Source organism: Salvelinus fontinalis, chromosome 14 (genome assembly GCF_029448725.1).
Source record: "Salvelinus fontinalis isolate EN_2023a chromosome 14, ASM2944872v1, whole genome shotgun sequence".
NCBI classification, from domain to species: domain Eukaryota; kingdom Metazoa; phylum Chordata; class Actinopteri; order Salmoniformes; family Salmonidae; genus Salvelinus; species Salvelinus fontinalis.
In genome coordinates this window covers 9,069,738-9,090,504 of record NC_074678.1, presented here as the reverse complement: position 1 = coordinate 9,090,504, position 20,767 = coordinate 9,069,738, and the positions used below count along the sequence as shown (strand labels likewise).

Here is a 20,767-nt window from a genome sequence, read left to right as displayed (position 1 = left end):
TCCTCGGGGTGGGCCAAATCGGGGTGGGCCTGCTCGAGGTGGGCCTGCTCGGGATGGGCCTTCCTCGGGGTGGGCCAAATCGAGGTGGGCCTTCCTCTGGGTGGGCCTGCTCGGGATGGGCCTTCCTCGGGGTGGACCTTCCCTCAGTGTACCTGTACTGGGTGTTACCTACACTGGACCTACCTGTCATGCGTTGACTGTAACTGCTCTGATTATTTCCCGTGCTGGGTGTCTGAGATCAAAGTCTTCAGGCCATAAAGAGGTGCTGGTTGTGCTGTGTTGGCATAGCTCTCGTTGTCCTCCTGTTTCCTGGTTCACAGTACTGGCTGTTTTATTTCTCTTGGTGGACTGGACAGGACAGACAATTGAACAGTGGCTGAGGACTGAACTGGCTACAGGACCAGGGAGAGCTTCTACAGACCTCTACAGCAATATAACCTCTACGGGTAAGACATGGGCTGCTACAAGGGGTTGGTTTGAACCATAATTGTCTAAGTTATTTTGATTCTTCTAATGGTGTTGTGACGACAGCCATAATGTACCAGTAATAAGATGTAAATATAAATATATAAATAGGATTCAGAATCTATTGAATCATTTGATTTCAGTAAAACCTCAACTTAAATTCAATTGAATTGAAGCAGGAATCACAAGGCCTTAACCATCTGGTGTCACAATTGTGTGTCAATATTGTTTTACTGTAAAAGGGAGTGGTCCTGGCTGACACGGCAGCCATTTTATACGACTGATATATTGACTGTATCCCAAATGTTACACTATTCTCAGTATAGTGCACTACTTTTGACCAGGGTCCAATAGGGCTCTGGTCAAAAGTAGTGCACTTTGTAGTGCACTTTTCCATACAATATGGAATCATACACACCTTTTTGTTTTTTCTCTCTAAATCTATAGATTGGAGACGAGACATTTTTAATCATGGTGGTTTTGAGGAAGGTAAGATAACTATTACTGTACTCTTCTCATACAAAATGTTCAAGGATTGCTTGTATGATTTGTAACAGGTCCTATCCTCAACATTGTCTTTGACAGAAAATATGAATTTTAAACATTATTGGGGGAAAATAGTTAAAAGATTTGAAGCAATGTCTTTCATAGCGTGTCTGTGTAGGTGACTTTTCATTAGTTTAATCTCAGTATGTAGTCCAGTATCCTCAGTATTGGCTGTCCATCCCCCCCCCCCCCCCAGGGTGAATGGGTGTGGGTAGACTCCGGTCAGGGGGTGCCCATCGGAGCTGAGGTCAAGCTGACCGACACTGGAAAGCTACAGCTCTTCGATGATGAAGGAAAGGTACTGTACCTAGTTACCTGTCCAATACCTACCTGTACCTCCTAACTGTCTACTGGAAGGTACTGTACCTAGTTACCTGTCCAATACCTACCTGTATCTCCTAACTGTCTACTGGAAGGTACTGTACCTAGTTACCTGTCCAATACCTACCTGTACCTCCTAACTGTCTACTGGAAGGTACCTAGTTACCTGTCCAATACCTACCTGTACCTCCTAACTGTCTACTGGAAGGTACTGTACCTAGTTACCTGTCCAATACCTACCTGTACCTCCTAACTGTCTACTGGAAGGTACTGTACCTAGTTGCCTGTCCAATACCTACCTGTACCTCCTAACTGTCTAGGTACTGTACCTAGTTACCTGTCCAAGACCTACCTGTACCTCCTAACTGTCTACTGGAAGGTACTGTACCTAGTTACCTGTCCAGTACCTATCTGTACCTCCTAACTGTCTACTGGAAGGTACTGTACCTAGTTACCTGTCCAATACCTACCTGTACCTCCTAACTGTCTACTGGAAGGTACTGTACCTAGTTACCTGTCCAATACCTACCTGTACCTCCTAACTGTCTACTGGAAGGTACTGTACCTAGTTACCTGTCCAATACCTACCTGTACCTCCTAACTGTCTACTGGAAGGTACTGTACCTAATTACCTGTCCAATACCTACCTGTACCTCCTAACTGTCTACTGGAAGGTACTGTACCTAGTTACCTGTCCAATACCTACCTGTACCTCCTAACTGTCTACTGGAAGGTACTGTACCTAGTTACCTGTCCAATACCTACCTGTACCTCCTAACTGTCTACTGGAAGGTACTGTACCTAATTACCTGTCCAATACCTACCTGTACCTCCTAACTGTCTACTGGAAGGTACTGTACCTAGTTACCTGTCCAATACCTACCTGTACCTCCTAACTGTCTACTGGAAGGTACTGTACCTAGTTACCTGTCCAATACCTACCTGTACCTCCTAACTGTCTACTGGAAGGTACTGTACCTAGTTACCTGTCCAATACCTACCTGTACCTCCTAACTGTCTACTGGAAGGTATGGTACCTAGTTACCTGTCCAATACCTACCTGTACCTCCTAACTGTCTACTGGAAGGTACTGTACCTAGTTACCTGTCCAATAGCTACCTGTACCTCCTAACTGTCTACTGGAAGGTACTGTACCTAGTTACCTGTCCAAGACCTACCTGTACCTCCTAACTGTCTACTGGAAGGTACTGTACCTAGTTACCTGTCCAATACCTACCTGTACCTCCTAACTGTATACTGGAAGGTACTGTACCTAGTTACCTGTCCAATACCTACCTGTACCTCCTAACTGTCTACTGGAAGGTACTGTACCTAGTTACCTGTCCAATACCTACCTGTACCTCCTAACTGTCTACTGGAAGGTACTGTACCTAGTTACCTGTCCAATACCTACCTGTACCTCCTAACTGTCTACTGTAAGGTACTGTACCTAGTTACCTGTCCAATACCTACCTGTACCTCCTAACTGTCTACTGGAAGGTACTGTACCTAGTTACCTGTCCAATACCTACCTGTACCTCCTAACTGTCTACTGTAAGGTACTGTACCTAGTTACCTGTCCAATACCTACCTGTACCTCCTAACTGTCTACTGGAAGGTACTGTACCTAGTTACCTGTCCAATACCTACCTGTACCTCCTAACTGTCTACTGGAAGGTACTGTACCTAGTTACCTGTCCAATACCTACCTGTACCTCCTAACTGTCTACTGGAAGGTACTGTACCTAGTTACCTGTCCAATACCTACCTGTACCTCCTAACTGTCTACTGGAAGGTACTGCACCTAGTTACCTGTCCAATACCTACCTGTACCTCCTAACTGTCTACTGGAAGGTACTGTACCTAGTTACCTGTCCAATACCTACCTGTACCTCCTAACTGTCTACTGGAAGGTACTGTACCTAGTTACCTGTCCAATACCTACCTGTACCTCCTAACTGTCTACTGGAAGGTACTGTACCTGTTCTGTACACCTGAATGTTTCTATGAAATATTGTTATGTGTCCTGTCCTCTTTTTTTTGGGGGGGGGGGGGGGGTTCTGTTGATTATTTTGTCTTCAACCACTCCACAAAATAACTTCTCATGAGGACATTTTGTTGTTGTTGGTTATTTGAAGTGAAATAAAGAGCTGGATGTTTTTTTTTTTTTTTTTTTTGTCTGAGAAATCTTTGGCCTCAGAATAAAATATTACTCCTGATATTGTGATATATTGTGACAGTGTTATTGATCGTTGCAGGAGCATGAGATCAACAAGAAGAAAGAGGATGAATTCCGGCCCATGCACCCTACGTCTGTTAACGGAGTGGACGACATGATTAGACTGGGAGACCTCAACGAGGCCGGGCTCCTCAGGAACCTCCTGGTCCGACACAAGGACGGTATCATCTATGTTAGTATATTTCGTACATATATTGTGTGGTGTACTATATCAACTATTTAGTCCCTATTCATATCGTTGTATCTGTAATCCACCTTACTAAGTTCTTAAAACAATCATTGCCCCTCCTCCCCAGCTGGAAATGGGATGTGCAAAATGGTACAAATTATACCTTTGTTGATAACAACCGATAAGGAAGTTGCAGAGATGCGTGAAAGGTAGAACCAGGTAGAACCAGCTACGACCAGGTAGAGTCCGGTAGAACCAGATACGACCAGGTAGAGTCCGGTAGAGCCAGATACGACCAGGTAGAGTCCGGTAGAACCAGCTACGACCAGGTAGAGTCCGGTTGAACCAGGTAGAGTCCGGTAGAGTCCGGTTGAACCAGGTAGAACCAGGTAGAGTCCGGTTAAACCAGATAGAGTCCGCTAGAGTCAGGTAGAGTCAGGTTAAACCAGATAGAGTCCGGTAGAGTCAGGTAGAGTCCGGTAGAGTCCGGTAGAGTCAGGTTAAACCAGATAGAGTCCGGTAGAGTCAGGTTAAACCAGATAGAGTCCGGTAGAGTCAGGTTAAACCAGATAGAGTCCGGTAGAGTCAGGTAGAGTCAGGTAGAGTCCGGTAGAGTCAGGTTAAACCAGATAGTGTCCGGTAGAGTCAGGTTAAACCAGATAGAGTCCGGTAGAGTCAGGTAGAGTCCGGTAGAGTCAGGTTAAACCAGATAGAGTCCGGTAGAGTCAGGTAGAGTCAGGTAGAGTCCGGTAGAGTCAGGTTAAACCAGGTTAAACCAGGTAGAACCACATATATTTTTATTGACAGATCAATGATCATAAGTGATCAAACATTATGCAAAGACTCAACTGTCATCTTCTTGGTTAGAAAGAACCCCATTCACGATAAATGATATATAACTAGCTTGTTCATGATGACTGGTGGTTTACGCTCGTTGGGAGACTCAGCACAGTATTCCTCTCTGGCTGAAGTGAATGCTCTGTCTGTGACAGATAGATAGACTTTGCCCTGTAGTTAGGATTATCACACTGGTGTTTGTCTCCATAGAGACCAATGTTCCTCTTATGTGTTGAATGAGAACGTCCCAGTGTTGCCCTGCCAAGCTGCCAACACCCTAAACCACTGTCTGTCTGCTTGCCTTCATGAATCAGGACTTGTTTGAAATATAGAAAATAAGGGGACGATGTTTGGTTTAATATTTGATTTTTTATACGACGTTGCAAACATGAAATGTGATGTGGCTTCTGAACACCAAGCCCATTGCAGTGACTTTCTAACCTTATAGATAGTAGGTTTTGGTATCATAACTGGGTAATAAAGGCCCAATGCAAATGTTTTTATTTTCAATTATCAAATCATTTCTTACCTTACCCGTAATAGATTTCTATTGAAATTGGGCAAAGAAAAACTATTTCTCAAGCAAGACTTTTGCTAGGACTGTCTGGGAGTGGTCTGAGTGGGAAGGGGAAAACTGAAAACTAGCTGTTATTGGCAGAGAGCTTTGGAACGGTCTATATTATTGGTAAATGAATCAATTTACTGCCTGGTGATGTCGCCACGGAACGCCGAAACTCCCGCCCTCATGCAGACCTGCTGATTAGAAGGTCCAGTGTAGATTGTATTTTCAACCAGCAGCTGTCAGGAAATAACACTGATTTAAATATAGATATGGTTGTGGTTGTCACCATGGTGAGGTAGTTGTACTATATAGATGTGTGTGTGGTTGTTACCATGGTGAGGTAGTTATAAATATTTAAATATATTTTATAAATATTAAATATTTATCTCATATCGTACAATATGAGATAAAACACAGATAAAAAACGGAATTCTGACTGCACTAGGCCTTTAAATGTCAAACCATTGGTTGTCTGGTTGTCATGGTATCTGGATAGTAAATCCTAAACACTTCGTTGACTGAGTAGCCACACCCCTCTCTACGCTGTGTCCCGGCTGGAGGAGGTTGTATAGCCTCTTTCTCAGGCAAGCGAGACTAAGGGTTATACTGTGGCGTTACTGAATGTTGATTAATGCAATGGTGTTGTTTGGGCACACACGCTTTTCATCAGTAGTGCCACATTCTGACGGATAACGTCTCTCTCATTCTCACACAAACACACACACACACACACACACACTCACATCACCCATCTCAGTACCACTGTGTGTGTGACAGCCACAATGTTCCTCTCTCTGTGTTGTGTCTAGACTTACACAGGCTCCATTCTGGTGGCGGTGAACCCGTACCAGCTGCTGCCTCTCTATACTACAGAGCAGGTGCATCTGTACACGGACCGCCGGCTGGGAGAGCTGCCGCCACACGTGTTCGCCATCGCAGACGGCTGCTTCTTCAACATGAGACGCAACAAGAAGGACCAGTGCTGTGTCATCAGGTCGGAGAGGGGGGAGAGGGGGGAGAGGAGGGAGAGGGAGGAGAGGGGGAGAGGGAGGGAGGGGGAGGAGAGGGAGGGAGGGGGAGGAGAGGGAGGAGAGGGGGGAGAGGGAGGGAGAGGGAGAGGGAGGAGAGGGGGGAGAGGGAAGAGGGGGGAGAGGGAGGGAGGGAGGAGAGGGAGGGAGGAGAGGGAGGGAGGGGGAGGAGAGGGGGAGAGGGAGGGAGGGAGGGAGGAGAGGGGGGGAGGAGAGGGAGGGAGGGGGAGGAGAGGGGGGGAGGAGAGGGAGGGAGGGGGGGGAGAGGGGGAGAGGGAGGGAGGGAGAGGGAGGAGAGGGGGGAGAGGGAGGGAGGAGAGGGAGGGAGGGGGAGGAGAGGGGGGGAGAGGGAGGGAGGGGGAGGGGCCAGGAGGTTGTATACATACTGGGCCCAGACATCAGTTCAACGTCTAGATTTGGTGGAGTTGTCAAATAACTTGATATCAACGTGAAATCAATTTATAAAAAAAATGTAACCTGTCATTGGGTTTAGGTCAAAAGTTGATGTAGCCTTAAAACAACCAGTGGCGATTTTAACATGTAAATCTTGGTGGGGAAAAGAAGAACAAAAAAGTGATGCATGCCATGCAAAGCCACAACACAACGTAACACTAAACAACACATTAGCTGCACTATAACGGTTGACCAACGGTGTCCACAAACTGTTAGGACCAACAGAAAGCTGTCCCAACAGAACTGCCTTAACTCAAGAAAACAAACAAAAAGAGGCCAGGTTTGTATGTGGCTTTATGAACTCGGTGATATATGTATATATTTGTTTACATTGTTTACAAACTGACATGTGACACGTATTAATGCCAAAATAACATGCAATACAGGCAAGCCCTATCCCCACAAAAAAATGATATTTTACAATCTGCCTCACAGGCCCTGAATGACGGGTCGCCCTGAATGACGGGTCACCCTGGATGACGGGTCGCCCTGAATGACGGGTCGCCCTGAATGACGGGTCGGCCTGAATGACGGGTCGCCCTGGATGACGGGTCGCCCTGAATGACGGGTCGCCCTGAATGACGGGTCGCCCTGAGTGACGGGTCGCCCTGAATGACGGGTCGCCCTGAGTGACGGGTCGCCCTGAATGACGGGTCGCCCTGGATGACGGGTCGCCCTGAATGACGGGTCGCCCTGAATGACGGGTCGCCCTGAATGACGGGTCGCCCTGATTGACGGGTCGCCCTGAATGACGGGTCGCCCTGAATGACGGGTCACCCTGAATGACGGGTCGCCCTGAATGACGGGTCGCCCTGATTGACGGGTCGCCCTGATTGACGGGTCGCCCTGAATGACGGGTCGCCCTGATTGACGGGTCGCCCTGAATGACGGGTCGCCCTGATTGACGGGTCGCCCTGAGTGACGGGTCGCCCTGAATGACGGGTCGCCCTGAGTGACGGGTCGCCCTGAATGACGGGTCGCCCTGAGTGACGGGTCGCCCTGGATGACGGGTCGCCCTGAATGACGAGTCGCCCTGAATGACGGGTCGCCCTGGATGACGGGTCGCCCTGAATGACGGGTCGCCCTGAATGACGAGTCGCCCTGAATGACGGGTCGCCACTGAAAACAACATTGGTTCAGCGTCATCACATTGATATTCTTTTGTTGGAAATTGACGTGTAAACAACTTTTTGATTCAACAAGTGTTTTTGCCCCTTTTGTGGGGAGTAACTAGGTCTGAAAAACAGGACCATGCACCCATGATACAATCAACTAGAAGAGTACATTTAGATTGTATAGCCTTTAAAAAAAACAATGTTTCCTGTGTGTTTCAGTGGTGAGTCTGGAGCAGGAAAGACCGAGAGCACCAAGTTGATGCTCCAGTTCCTAGCTGCTGTCAGTGGACAACACTCCTGGATAGAACAACAGATCTTGGAGGCCAACCCGATCCTGGAGGGTAAAGGCCTTTGGGGCTGTCATAAAGACAATTGATTGATTTGATTGATTCATGAGTTCATCAGGCTGGGATCTTCTTCTCGCACCAGAATAATGAATGAATGTGATTTCAATCTGCTCTCCCTGGACCTGTGGTCCCTTCATAATGAAAATGTTTTTTTTTCTTTTTCTCTACTCTTCACTACCTTACAAACATATCGCAACTTCTGTTATTCTTTCAGCCTTTGGTAATGCCAAAACCATCCGCAATGACAACTCCAGTCGTTTTGGGAAGTACATAGACATTAACTTCACTAAGGGCGGCGCCATCGAAGGGGCTAAGATAGAACAGTACCTCTTGGAGAAGTCCCGCGTCTGCAGACAGGTAGGAGACGTGGATTTACAGCCATACAATTAAAGGGGTGTTACAATTAAAGGGGCGTTACAATTAAAGGGGTGGTGTTACAATTAAAGGGGTGGTGTTACAATTAAAGGGGTGTTACAATTAAAGGGGTGTTACAATTAAAGGGGTGTTACAATTAAAGGAGTGTTACAATTAAAGGGGTGTTACAATTAAAGGAGTGTTACAATTAAAGGGTTATTACAATTAAAGGGGTGTTACAATTAAAGGGGTGTTACAATTAAAGGGGTGTTACAATTAAAGGGGTGAATTCAAACTTTTACTTACAGTTTTTCCTCATTGGCGTACAAGCAATGGATCTGTGTTGAAAACGTATCTAGAACAGAACAGCAATGATCAATTACTCAAATACATGTGCAAAATTTCTGATCATTTTCTCGCCTTAGTGCCTGACTTGCGTATTTGTCGGTGGTCTATTGTAAAACTTGAAATACAAAATGTCAAAAGTGAATACACAATTTACGAAAGAGAAATGTGTGCAACTGTGTTCACTGTTTACGGCAATCAGCAAATACTACCCTGTAGGATACTACAGAATACTACAAATACTACAAATACTACTTGCACAGCATTCTACATCACCCCATTGGTGTCATACCCTGTAAGATATGTGGAAATATCTTGTTATGATTGTTTATAATATTGCGGACATGCAGAGATGTAGAGAACGAAGTTGTGTTACTCATCGGTCATCGTGATCTTTCATTATAGAGCTTTGTTTTGGTGTGGATTGTTGGCCTATACGTTCATATCAGTTGTGATTATTCATTCTATTCGCCTTTCCTTATTTCTGTTGTCGGATTGTGTTTCTGTGCACCAATGGAAAGTCTTCAAAACAATGAGCAAACCAGCCTTTGTATTGAACACATGGAATTGCATTGTGATGATACCGATGGTATGATATAGTTTTGATGAATGTATTTATGTTTTGACGAGGCAAATACATTTAAAATTAAAATAAAAAGCATTTACAGTTTTGCAAAAGGCCACAGAGTTCTGCGTCTTGTGGACTCTGTTTCGAAAAACGACAAAATTGTCACAAAAAATGCTTGTTTACGATTGAGAAAAACTGTAAGTGGAATTTTCCCTCTCCCACTGACATCAATGTAAAAGTGAAAGTTCACCACCATGTTTAACAGATCGTTACGGGTGGCAAGAAACTATTGCTTGTTGTGCAGGTCCATAGTGAGGTAGTGGGACTGTGTTTGTTGTCCAGGTCCATAGTGAGGTAGTGGGACTGTGTTTGTTGTCCAGGTCCATAGTGAGGTAGTGTGTTCTGTGTTTGTTGTGCAGGTCCATAGTGAGGTAGTGTGTTCTGTGTTTGTTGTCCAGGTCCATAGTGAGGTAGTGTGTTCTGTGTTTGTTGTCCAGGTCCATAGTGAGGTAGTGTGTTCTGTGTTTGTTGTGTAGGTCCATAGTGAGGTAGTGTGTTCTGTGTTTGTTGTGCAGGTCCATAGTGAGGTAGTGTGTTGGGACTGTGTTTGTTGTGCAGGTCCATAGTGAGGTAGTGTGTTCTGTGTTTGTTGTGCAGGTCCATAGTGAGGTAGTGTGTTCTGTGTTTGTTGTGCAGGTCCATAGTGAGGTAGTGTGTTCTGTGTTTGTTGTGTAGGTCCATAGTGAGGTAGTGTGTTGTGACTGTGTGTGTTGTCCAGGTCCATAGTGAGGTAGTGTGTTCTGTGTTTGTTGTGCAGGTCCATAGTGAGGTAGTGTGACTGTGTGTTGTGACTGTGTTTGTTGTCCAGGTCCATAGTGAGGTAGTGTGACTGTGTGTTGTGACTGTGTTTGTTGTCCAGGTCCATAGTGAGGTAGTGTGTTGTGACTGTGTTTGTTGTGCAGGTCCATAGTGAGGTAGTGTGACTGTGTTTGTTGTCCAGGTCCATAGTGAGGTAGTGTGTTCTGTGTTTGTTGTGCAGGTCCATAGTGAGGTAGTGTGTTCTGTGTTTGTTGTCCAGGTCCATAGTGAGGTAGTGTGTTCTGTGTTTGTTGTCCAGGTCCATAGTGAGGTAGTGTGTTCTGTGTTTGTTGTGCAGGTCCATAGTGAGGTAGTGTGTTCTGTGTTTGTTGTCCAGGTCCATAGTGAGGTAGTGTGTTCTGTGTTTGTTGTGCAGGTCCATAGTGAGGTAGTGTGTTCTGTGTTTGTTGTCCAGGTCCATAGTGAGGTAGTGTGACTGTGTGTTGTGACTGTGTTTGTATCTGCAGGCCCCTGAGGAGAGGAACTACCACATCTTCTACTGTATGTTGATGGGGATGCCGGCTGAACAGAAGAAGATCCTGTCTCTAGGCAACGCCTCCGAGTACAACTACCTCACCATGGTAACAACCACATATCTATATAGTACAACTACCTCACCATGGTAACAACCACAACCATATCTACATAGTACAACTACCTCACCATGGTAACAACCACACACATATCTATATACACTGCTCAAAAAAATAAAGGGAACACTTAAACAACACAATGTAACTCCAAGTCAATCACACTTCTGTGAAATCAAACACAAAAAATGCTTGCACAATTGTGGCCTGCTGGAGGTCATTTTGCAGGGCTCTGGCAGTGCTCCTCCTGCTCAAAGGCGGAGGTAGCGGTCCTGCTGTAAAGGTTGTCAATGTCGTTCTCCTCCTCAGACGAGGAGGAGCATGGATCGGACCAAGATGCGGAGTAGGAGGTATTCATGATTTTAATGGCAAACCAACAAACACTACAAATCAACAAAACAACAAACGTGACTAACCTGCAACAGTCCTGTGTGGCCCAAACGCTAACACAGGAAACAAACACTCACAAAACACCAGTGAAACCCTGGCTGCCTTAGTATGACTCTCAATCAGAGACAAACGATACACACCTGTCTCTAATTGAGAATCATACCAGGCCGAACACAAAACCCCACATAGAAATAGAAAACATAGACTGCCCACCCAACACTCACGCCCTGACCAATAAAGACATATAAAACAAGAGAAAACAGGTCAGGAACGTGACATAACCCCCCCCTTAAGGTGCGAACTCCGGGCGCACCAGCACAAAGTCTAGGGGAGGGTCTGGGTGGGCATCTGACCACGGTGGTGGCTCAGGCTCTGGGCGAAGTCCCCACCCCACCATAGTCACTCCCCGCTTCCGTATCCCCCTCCCAATGACCACCCTCCAACTCAACCCACCTAAATGAAGGGGCAGCATCGGGATAAGGGCCAGCACCGGGATAAGGGGCAGCAGCTCCAGGATAAGGGGCAGCAGCTCCGGGATAAGGGGCAGCAGCTCCGGGATAAGGGGCGGCAGCTCCGGGATAAGGGGCGGCAGCTCCGGGATAAGGGGCGGCAGCTCCGGGATAAGGGGCGGCAGCTCATGACTGGAGGGCAGCTCATGACTGGAGGGCAGCTCATGACTGGAGGGCAGCTCATGACTGGAGGGCAGCTCATGACTGGAGGGCGTCTCTGGCAGCTCCTGACTGGCGGACGTCTCTGGCAGCTCCTGACTGGCGGGCGTCTCTGGCAGCTCCTGACTGGCGGGCGTCTCTGGCAGCTCCTGACTGGCGGGCGTGTCTGGCAGCTCCTGACTGGCTGGCGTCTCTGGCAGCTCCTGACTGGCTGGCGTCTCTGGCAGCTCCTGACTGACGGACGGCTCTAGCGGCTCCTGACTGACGGACGGCTCTACTGGCTCGGGACAGACGGGCGGCTCTAATGGCTCGTGGCAGACGGATGACTCAGATGGCGCTGGGCAGACAGATGGCTCAGACGGCGCTGGGCAGACGGATGGCTCAGACGGCGCTGGGCAGACGGATGGCTCAGATGGCGCTGGGCAGACGGATGGCTCAGACGGCGCTGGGCAGACGGATGGCTCAGACGGCGCTGGGCAGACGGGCAGTTCAGGCGCCGCTGGGCAGACGGGCAGTTCAGGCGCCGCTGGGCAGAGGGCAGACTCTGGCCGGCTGAGACGCACTATAGGCCTGATGCGTGGTGCCGGAACTGGAGGTACCGGGCTGAGGGCACGCACCTCAGGGCGAGTGCGGAGAGGAGTAACAGGACTCTGGTGATGCACTGGAAGCCTGGTGCGTGGTGTAGGCACTGGTGGTACTGAGCTGGGGTGGGAAGGTGGCGCCGGATATACCGGACCGTGAAGGAGGACACGTGCTCTTGAGCACCGAGCCTCCCCAACCCTACCAGGTTGAATGGTCCCCGTAGCCCTGCCAGTGCGGCGAGGTGGAATAGCCCGCACTGGGCTATGCAGGCGAACCGGGGACACCACCTGTAAGGCTGGTGCCATGTACGCCGGCCCGAGGAGACGTACTGGAGGCCAGATACGTTGGGCCGGCTTCATGACATCCGGCTCGATGCCCAACCTAGCCCTCTCAGTGCGGCAAGGTGGAATAGCCCGCACTGGGCTAAGCACGCGTACTGGGGACACCGTGCGCTTTACCGCATAACACGGTGTCTGACCAGTACGACGCCCTCTCACTCCACGGTAAGCCCGGGGAGTTGACTCAGGTATCCAACCCGGCTTCGCCACACTCCCCTTTATCCCCCCCCCAAGAAATGTTTGGGTGAGCCTCTCGGGTTTCCAGCCACTCTGCCTTGCAAGCGCCTCATAATGCCGCCTCTCCGCTTTCGCTGCCTCCAGCTCCGCTTTGGGGCGGCGACACTCCACTGGCTGTGCCCAGGGTCCTTTACCGTCTAGGATCTCCTCCCAAGTCCATTCCTCTTCTCTCCATTGCTTTGGTTCTTGCCGTCCTTCTCCAATCCGCTTGGTCCTGGTTTGGTGGGTGTTTCTGTAAAGGTTGTCAATGTCGTTCTCCTCCTCAGACGAGGAGGAGCATGGATCGGACCAAGATGCGGAGTAGGAGGTATTCATGATTTTAATGGCAAACCAACAAACACTACAAATTAACAAAACAACAAACGTGACTAACCTGCAACAGTCCTGTGTGGCCCAAACGCTAACACAGGAAACAAACACCCACAAAACACCAGTGAAACCCTGGCTGCCTTAGTATGACTCTCAATCAGAGACAAACGATACACACCTGTCTCTAATTGAGAATCATACCAGGCCGAACACAAAACCCCACATAGAAATAGAAAACATAGACTGCCCACCCAACACTCACGCCCTGACCAATAAAGACATATAAAACAAGAGAAAACAGGTCAGGAACGTGACACCTGCTGCTGGGTTGTTGCCCTCCTACGGCCTCCTCCACGTCTCCTGATGTACTGGCCTGTCTCCTGGTAGCGCCTGCATTCTCTGGACACTACGCTGACAGACACAGCAAACCTTCTTGCCACAGCTCGCATTGATGTGCCATCCTGGATGAGCTGCACTACCTGAGCCACTTGTGGGTTGTAGACTCCGTCTCATGCTACCACTAGAGTGAGAGCACCGCCAGCATTCAAAAGTGACCAAAACATCAGCCAGGAAGCATAGGAACTGAGAAGTGGTCTGTGGTCACCACCTGCAGAACCATTCCTTTATTGGGGGTGTCTTGCTAATTGCCTATAATTTCCACCTTTTGTCTATTCCATTTGCACAACAGCATGTGAAATGTATTGTCAATCAGTGTTGCTTCCTAAGTGGACAGTTTGATTTCACAGAAGTGTGATTGACTTGGAGTTACATTGTGTTGTTTAAGTGTTCCCTTGATTTTTTTGAGCAGTGTAGTACAACTACCTCACCATGGTAACAGCCACAACCATATCTATATAGTACAACTACCTCACCATGGTAACAACCACATATATATATAGTACAACTACCTCACCATGGTAACAACCACATATATATATAGTATAACTACCTCACCATGGTAACAACCACATATATATATAGTACAACTACCTCACCATGGTAACAACCACACACACATATATATATAGTACAACTACCTCACCATGGTAACAACCACAACCATATCTATATAGTACAACTACCTCACCATGGTAACAACCACACACACATATATATATATAGTACAACTACCTCACCATGGTAACAACCACATATATATATAGTATAACTACCTCACCATGGTAACAACCACATATATATATAGTACAACTACCTCACCATGGTAACAGCCACAACCATATCTATATAGTACAACTACCTCACCATGGTAACAACCACATATATATATAGTACAACTACCTCACCATGGTAACAACCACACACACATATATATATAGTACAACTACCTCACCATGGTAACAACCACAACCATATCTATATAGTACAACTACCTCACCATGGTAACAACCACATATATATATAGTATAACTACCTCACCATGGTAACAACCACATATATATATAGTACAACTACCTCACCATGGTAACAACCACATATCTATATAGTACAACTACCTCACCATGGTAACAACCACATATATATATAGTACAACTACCTCACCATGGTAACAACCACAACCATATCTATATAGTACAACTACCTCACCATGGTAACAACCACATATCTATATAGTACAACTACCTCACCATGGTAACAACCACAGACATTTACACTGAGTGTACAAAACATTAAGGACACCTGCTCTTTCCTTGACCGACCAGGAGAATCCAGGTGAAAGCTCTGATCCCTTATTGATGTCACTTGTTAAATCCACTTCAATTAGTGTAGATGAAGGGGAGGAGACGGGTTAAAGAAGGATTTATATGCCAACAGAAAATTGAGACATGGATTGTGTGTCATTCAGAGGGTGAATGGACAAGACAAAATATTGAAGTGCATTTGAACGGGGTCTGGTAGTAGGTGCCAGGTTCACCGGTTGGTGTAAAGAACTGCAACGCTGCTGGGTTTTTCACACACAACAGTTTCCCCGTGTGTATCAAGAACGGTCCACCACCCAAAGGACATCCAGTCAGCTTGACACAACTGTGGGGAAGCATTGGAGTCAACATGGGCCAGGACAATATTAGGTGTTCTTAATGTTTGGTATACTCAGTGTATATGCTAATAGTTTGTGTTTACATGTATTGTGTTTATGGACATCATTGGTACTACTACCAACACATGGCATAGAAAACCTGTAATGGAATAAAACTTCAATCCCGTATTCCTAGTTAAATAAAGATTTAAATGAAAATAAAATGAAAACCTGGCTACCAGTGCTGCTGTATGAGTAGTGAACGGATAATGGTTCATTGATGTGAATGTGGACCAGGTCCGAGACGCATCAGTATCACGTTATTCTGAGCCTGGCTGTTGTTGCTCTGCGTTGTCAGGGTAACTGCACCAGTTGCGATGGGCGTGATGACATTAAGGAGTACGCCCACTTCCGCTCGGCCATGAAGATCCTGATGTTCTCTGAGAATGACTCCTGGGAGATCAACAAACTGCTGGCCGCCATACTGCACCTGGGAAACGTCCACTTTGAAGGTCAGGATCGGGGAGGAGATGTTTAAATCTTTGAAGGTCAGGATCGGGGAGGAGAGGTTTACATCTTTGAAGGTCAGGACCAGGGAGGAGAGATTTACATCTTTGAAGGTCAGGACCAGGGAGGAGAGATTTATACCTTTGAAGGTCAGGACCAGGGAGGAGAGGTTTATACCTTTGAAGGTCAGGACCAGGGAGGAGAGGTTTACATCTTTGAAGGTCAGAATCAGGGAGGAGAGGTTTATACCTTTGAAGGTCAGGACCAGGGAGGAGAGGTTTACATCTTTGAAGGTCAGAATCAGGGAGGAGAGGTTTATACCTTTGAAGGTCAGGACCAGGGAGGAGAGGTTTACATCTTTGAAGGTCAGAATCAGGGAGGAGAGGTTTATACCTTTGAAGGTCAGGACCAGGGAGGAGAGGTTTATACCTTTGAAGGTCAGGACCAGGGAGGAGAGGTTTACATCTTTGAAGGTCAGAATCAGGGAGGAGAGGTTTATACCTTTGAAAGTCAGGACCAGGGAGGAGAGGTTTACATCTTTGAAGGTCAGGACCAGGGAGGAGAGGTTTACATCTTTGAAGGTCAGGATCAGGGAGGAGAGGTTTATATCTTTGAAGGTCAGGATCAGGGAGGGTTTAATGACTTTGCTCTATTCACCCTTCCCTGATTCCTTGCATTTTATGGCATAGGATTAGGACTTTACCCTCACCCCTATCTCCTGGTCTAGGATTGACGCTTTACCGTAACCCCTCTCTCTTGGTCTAGGATTAGGACTTTACTCTAACCCCTCTCTCTTGGTCTAGGATTGGGACTTTACCCCAGCCCCTCTCTCCTGGCCTAGGATTGGGACTTTACCCTAATCCCTCTCTCTTGGTCTAGGATTGGGACTTTACCCCAGCCCCTCTTTCCTGGCCTAGGATTGGGACTTTACCCCAGCCCCTCTCTCCTGGCCTAGGATTGGGACTTTACCCCAGCCCCTCTCTCCTGGTATAGGATTGGGACTTTACCCTAACCCCTCTCTCCTAGGCTAAGGTTTGGGACTTTACCCCAGCTTCTCTCTCCTGGTTTAGGATTGGGACTTTACCCTAACCCCTCTCTCCTGGTCTAGAATTGGGACTTTACCCTAACCCCTCTCTCCTGGTATAGGATTGGGACTTTACCCTAACCCCTCTCTCCTGGCCTAGGATTGGGACTTTACCCCAGCCTCTCTCTCCTGGTTTAGGATTGGGACTTTACCCTAACCCCTCTCTTCTGGCCAGGGATTGGGACTTTACCCTAACCCCTCTATCCTGGTCTAGAATTGGGACTTTACCCTAACCCCTCTCTTCTGGCCAGGGATTGGGACTTTACCCTAACCCCTCTCTCCTGGCCTAGGATTGGGACTTTACCCTAACCCCTCTCTTCTGGTATAGGATTGTGACTTTACCCTAACCCCTCTCTCCTGGTTTAGGATTGGGACTTTACCCCAGCCCCTCTCTCCTGCTATAGGATTGGGACTTTACCCTAACCCCTCTCTCCTGGTCTAGGATTGGGACTTTACCCCAGCCCCTCTCTCCTGCTATAGGATTGGGACTTTACCCCTGCCCCTCTCTCCTGGTCTAGGATTGGGACGTTACCCCAGCCCCTCTCTCCTGCTATAGGATTGGGACTTTACCCTCACCCCTCTCTCCTGGTCTAGGATTGGGACGTTACCCTAACCCATCATCTCTTCTTGGACCTACTACTATAATGAGGTTTAGAAGGAGGTGATAAAAACAGGATGTGAGGAATCACGGAAAGACAAGTTGAGATAGAGCCATGGTTTGTGGCCGTTGGGGAGGAAGACATTTTTCGCATGTCACATCCATTGGGCCGTTGAAGTGTTTACTGTAACTGACTTCCTTATCTTTGATCCTTCCAGCCACCATTTTGAATAATCTGGAGAGCTGTGACGTCATGACGTCACATCATTTCAACATGGCAATCAAACTTCTGGAGGTAAGCCTGTCACTAGCGTCAATCCCAGCCTGTCACTAGCCTCAATCCCAGCCTGTCACTAGCGTCAATCCCAGCCTGTCACTAGCCTCAATCCCAGCCTGTCACTAGCCTCAATCCCAGCCTGTCACTAGCCTCAATCCCAGCCTGTCACTAGCCTCAATCCCAGCATGTCACTAGCCTCAATCCCAGCCTGTCACTAGCCTCAATCCCAGCCTGTCAGTAGCCTCAATCCCAGCCTGTAACTAGCCTCAATCCCAGCCTGTAACTAGCCTCAATCCCAGCCTGTCACTAGCCTCAATCCCAGCCTGTCACTAGCCTCAATCCCAGCCTGTCACTAGCCTCAATCCCAGCCTGTCACTAGCCTCAATCCCAGCCTATAACGAGCCTCAATCCCAGCCTGTCACTAGCCTCAATCCCAGCCTGTCAGTAGCCTCAATCCCAGCCTGTCACTAGCCTCAATCCCAGCCTGTAACTAGCCTCAATCCCAGCCTGTCACTAGCCTCAATCCCAGCCTGTCACTAGCCTCAATCACAGCCTGTCACTAGCCTCAATCCCAGCCTGTCACTAGCCTCAATCCCAGCCTATAACGAGCCTCAATCCCAGCCTGTCACGAGCCTCAATCCCAGCCTGTCAGTAGCCTCAATCCCAGCCTGTCACTAGCCTCAATCCCAGCCTGTCAGTAGCCTCAATCCCAGCCTGTCACTAGCCTCAATCCCAGCCTGTCACTAGCCTCAATCCCAGCCTGTCACTAGCCTCAATCCCAGCCTATAACGAGCCTCAATCCCAGCCTGTCACTAGCCTCAATCCCAGCCTGTCACTAGCCTCAATCCCAGCCTGTCACTAGCCTCAATCCCAGCCTGTAACTAGCCTCAATCCCAGCCTGTCACCTGCCTCAATCCCAGCCTGTCACTAGCCTCAATCCCAGCCTGTAACTAGCCTCAATCCCAGCCTGTCACTAGCCTCAATCCCAGCCTGTCACTAGCCTCAATCACAGCCTGTCACTAGCCTCAATCCCAGCCTGTCACTAGCCTCAATCCCAGCCTATAACGAGCCTCAATCCCAGCCTGTCACGAGCCTCAATCCCAGCCTGTCAGTAGCCTCAATCCCAGCCTGTCACTAGCCTCAATCCCAGCCTGTCAGTAGCCTCAATCCCAGCCTGTCACTAGCCTCAATCCCAGCCTGTCACTAGCCTCAATCCCAGCCTGTCACTAGCCTCAATCCCAGCCTATAACGAGCCTCAATCCCAGCCTGTCACTAGCCTCAATCCCAGCCTGTCACTAGCCTCAATCCCAGCCTGTCACTAGCCTCAATCCCAGCCTGTAACTAGCCTCAATCCCAGCCTGTCACCTGCCTCAATCCCAGCCTGTCACTAGCCTCAATCCCAGCATGTCACTAGCCTCAATCCCATCCTGTCACTAGCCTCAATCCCAGCCTGTCAGTAGCCTCAATCCCAGCCTGTCACTAGCCTCAATCCCAGCCTGTCACTAGCCTCAATCCCAGCCTGTCACTAGCCTCAATCCCAGCCTGTCACTAGCCTCAATCCCAGACGTTCTTAGGTGTCTCCATACCCCAGAAACTCCTTTCGGTTCTCAAGAATACGATAGGGTACCCAAGAACATGGTGTCATATCTGTTAGCTCCAGACTGACCTGTCACTGACCTCTGTAATGTCCCTCTGTTTGTGTGGTCCAGGTGGACCCCAAGGCCCTGGAGAAGAGTCTGACCCAGCGTTCCTTCATGACCTCCAGGGAGAGTGTGACCAAACCTCTCACCTCAGCCCAGGCCATGGACGGCAAAGACGCATTTGTCAAGGTGAGGCTGGTACCACTTCTTGTCTTGCCAAATTGAGTGACAATGACAAGACAGCACAAACAGATCTGGGACCAGGCTAGGTAATGAACATAGGATTTGGCAAGACAACACAAACAGATCTGGGACCAGGCTAGGTAATGATCATAGGAGTTGGCAAGACAACACAAACAGATCTGGGACCAGGCTAGGTAATGACCATAGGATTTGGCAAGACAACACAAACAGATCTGGGACCAGGCTAGGCAATGACCATAGGAGTTGACAAGACAGCACAAACAGATCTGGGACCAGGCTAGGAAATGAACATAGGAGTTGACAAGACAACACAAACAGATCTGGGACCAGGCTAGGCAATGACCATATGAGTTGGCAAGACAACACAAACAGATCTGGGACCAGGCTAGGTAATGACCATAGCAGTTGGCAAGACAACACAAACAGATCTGGGACCAGGCTAGGTAATGACCATATGAGTTGGCAAGACAACACAAACAGATCTGGGACCAGGCTAGGTAATGACCATAGCAGTTGGCAAGACAACACAAACAGATCTGGGACCAGGCTAGGTAATGACCATAGCAGTTGGCAAGACAACACAAACAGATCTGGGACCAGGCTAGGTAATGACCATATGAGTTGGCAAGACAACACAAACAGATCTGGGACCAGGCTAGGTAATGACCATAGCAGTTGGCAAGACAACACAAACAGATCTGGGACCAGGCTAGGTAATGACCATAGGATTTGGCAAGACAACACAAACAGATCTGGGACCAGGCTAGGTAATGACCTTTGGATTTGGCAAGACAACACAAACAGATCTGGGACCAGGCTAGGTAATGATCATAGGAGTTGGCAAGACAACACAAACAGATCTGGGACCAGGCTAGGGAATGACCATAGCAGTTGGCAAGACAACACAAACAGATCTGGGACCAGGCTAGGAAATGAACATAGGAGTTGACAAGACAACACAAACAGATCTGGGACCAGGCTAGGTAATGACCATAGCAGTTGGCAAGACAACACAAACAGATCTGGGACCAGGCTAGGTAATGACCATAGCAGTTGGCAAGACAACACAAACAGATCTGGGACCAGGCTAGGTAATGACCA

The 20,767-nt window shown here is 48.1% G+C and overlaps 1 protein-coding gene across 3 annotated transcripts in view; it reads left to right on the top strand.

Annotated features, from left to right (window-relative positions):
• Nucleotides 1-253: 253 nt before the first annotated feature.
• LOC129869462 (unconventional myosin-VIIa) overlaps nt 254-20,767 on the top strand; it is a 100,731-nt gene continuing 80,217 nt past the window's right edge. For 2 of the 3 annotated variants that reach the window (XM_055943909.1, XM_055943908.1), the window contains exons 1-11: nt 254-446; nt 913-954; nt 1,208-1,309; nt 3,591-3,743; nt 5,949-6,133; nt 7,955-8,076; nt 8,297-8,439; nt 10,675-10,788; nt 15,715-15,868; nt 17,764-17,840; nt 19,532-19,651. In XM_055943909.1, the coding sequence (XP_055799884.1) occupies nt 937-954; nt 1,208-1,309; nt 3,591-3,743; nt 5,949-6,133; nt 7,955-8,076; nt 8,297-8,439; nt 10,675-10,788; nt 15,715-15,868; nt 17,764-17,840; nt 19,532-19,651 (1,188 nt within the window). In that variant the 5' untranslated portion in view covers nt 254-446; nt 913-936. Of the gene's footprint in view, nt 447-912; nt 955-1,207; nt 1,310-3,590; nt 3,744-5,948; nt 6,134-7,954; nt 8,077-8,296; nt 8,440-10,674; nt 10,789-14,958; nt 14,972-15,714; nt 15,869-17,763; nt 17,841-19,531; nt 19,652-20,767 lie in introns of those variants that run through there. The other variant, XM_055943911.1, reaches the window with a different exon arrangement.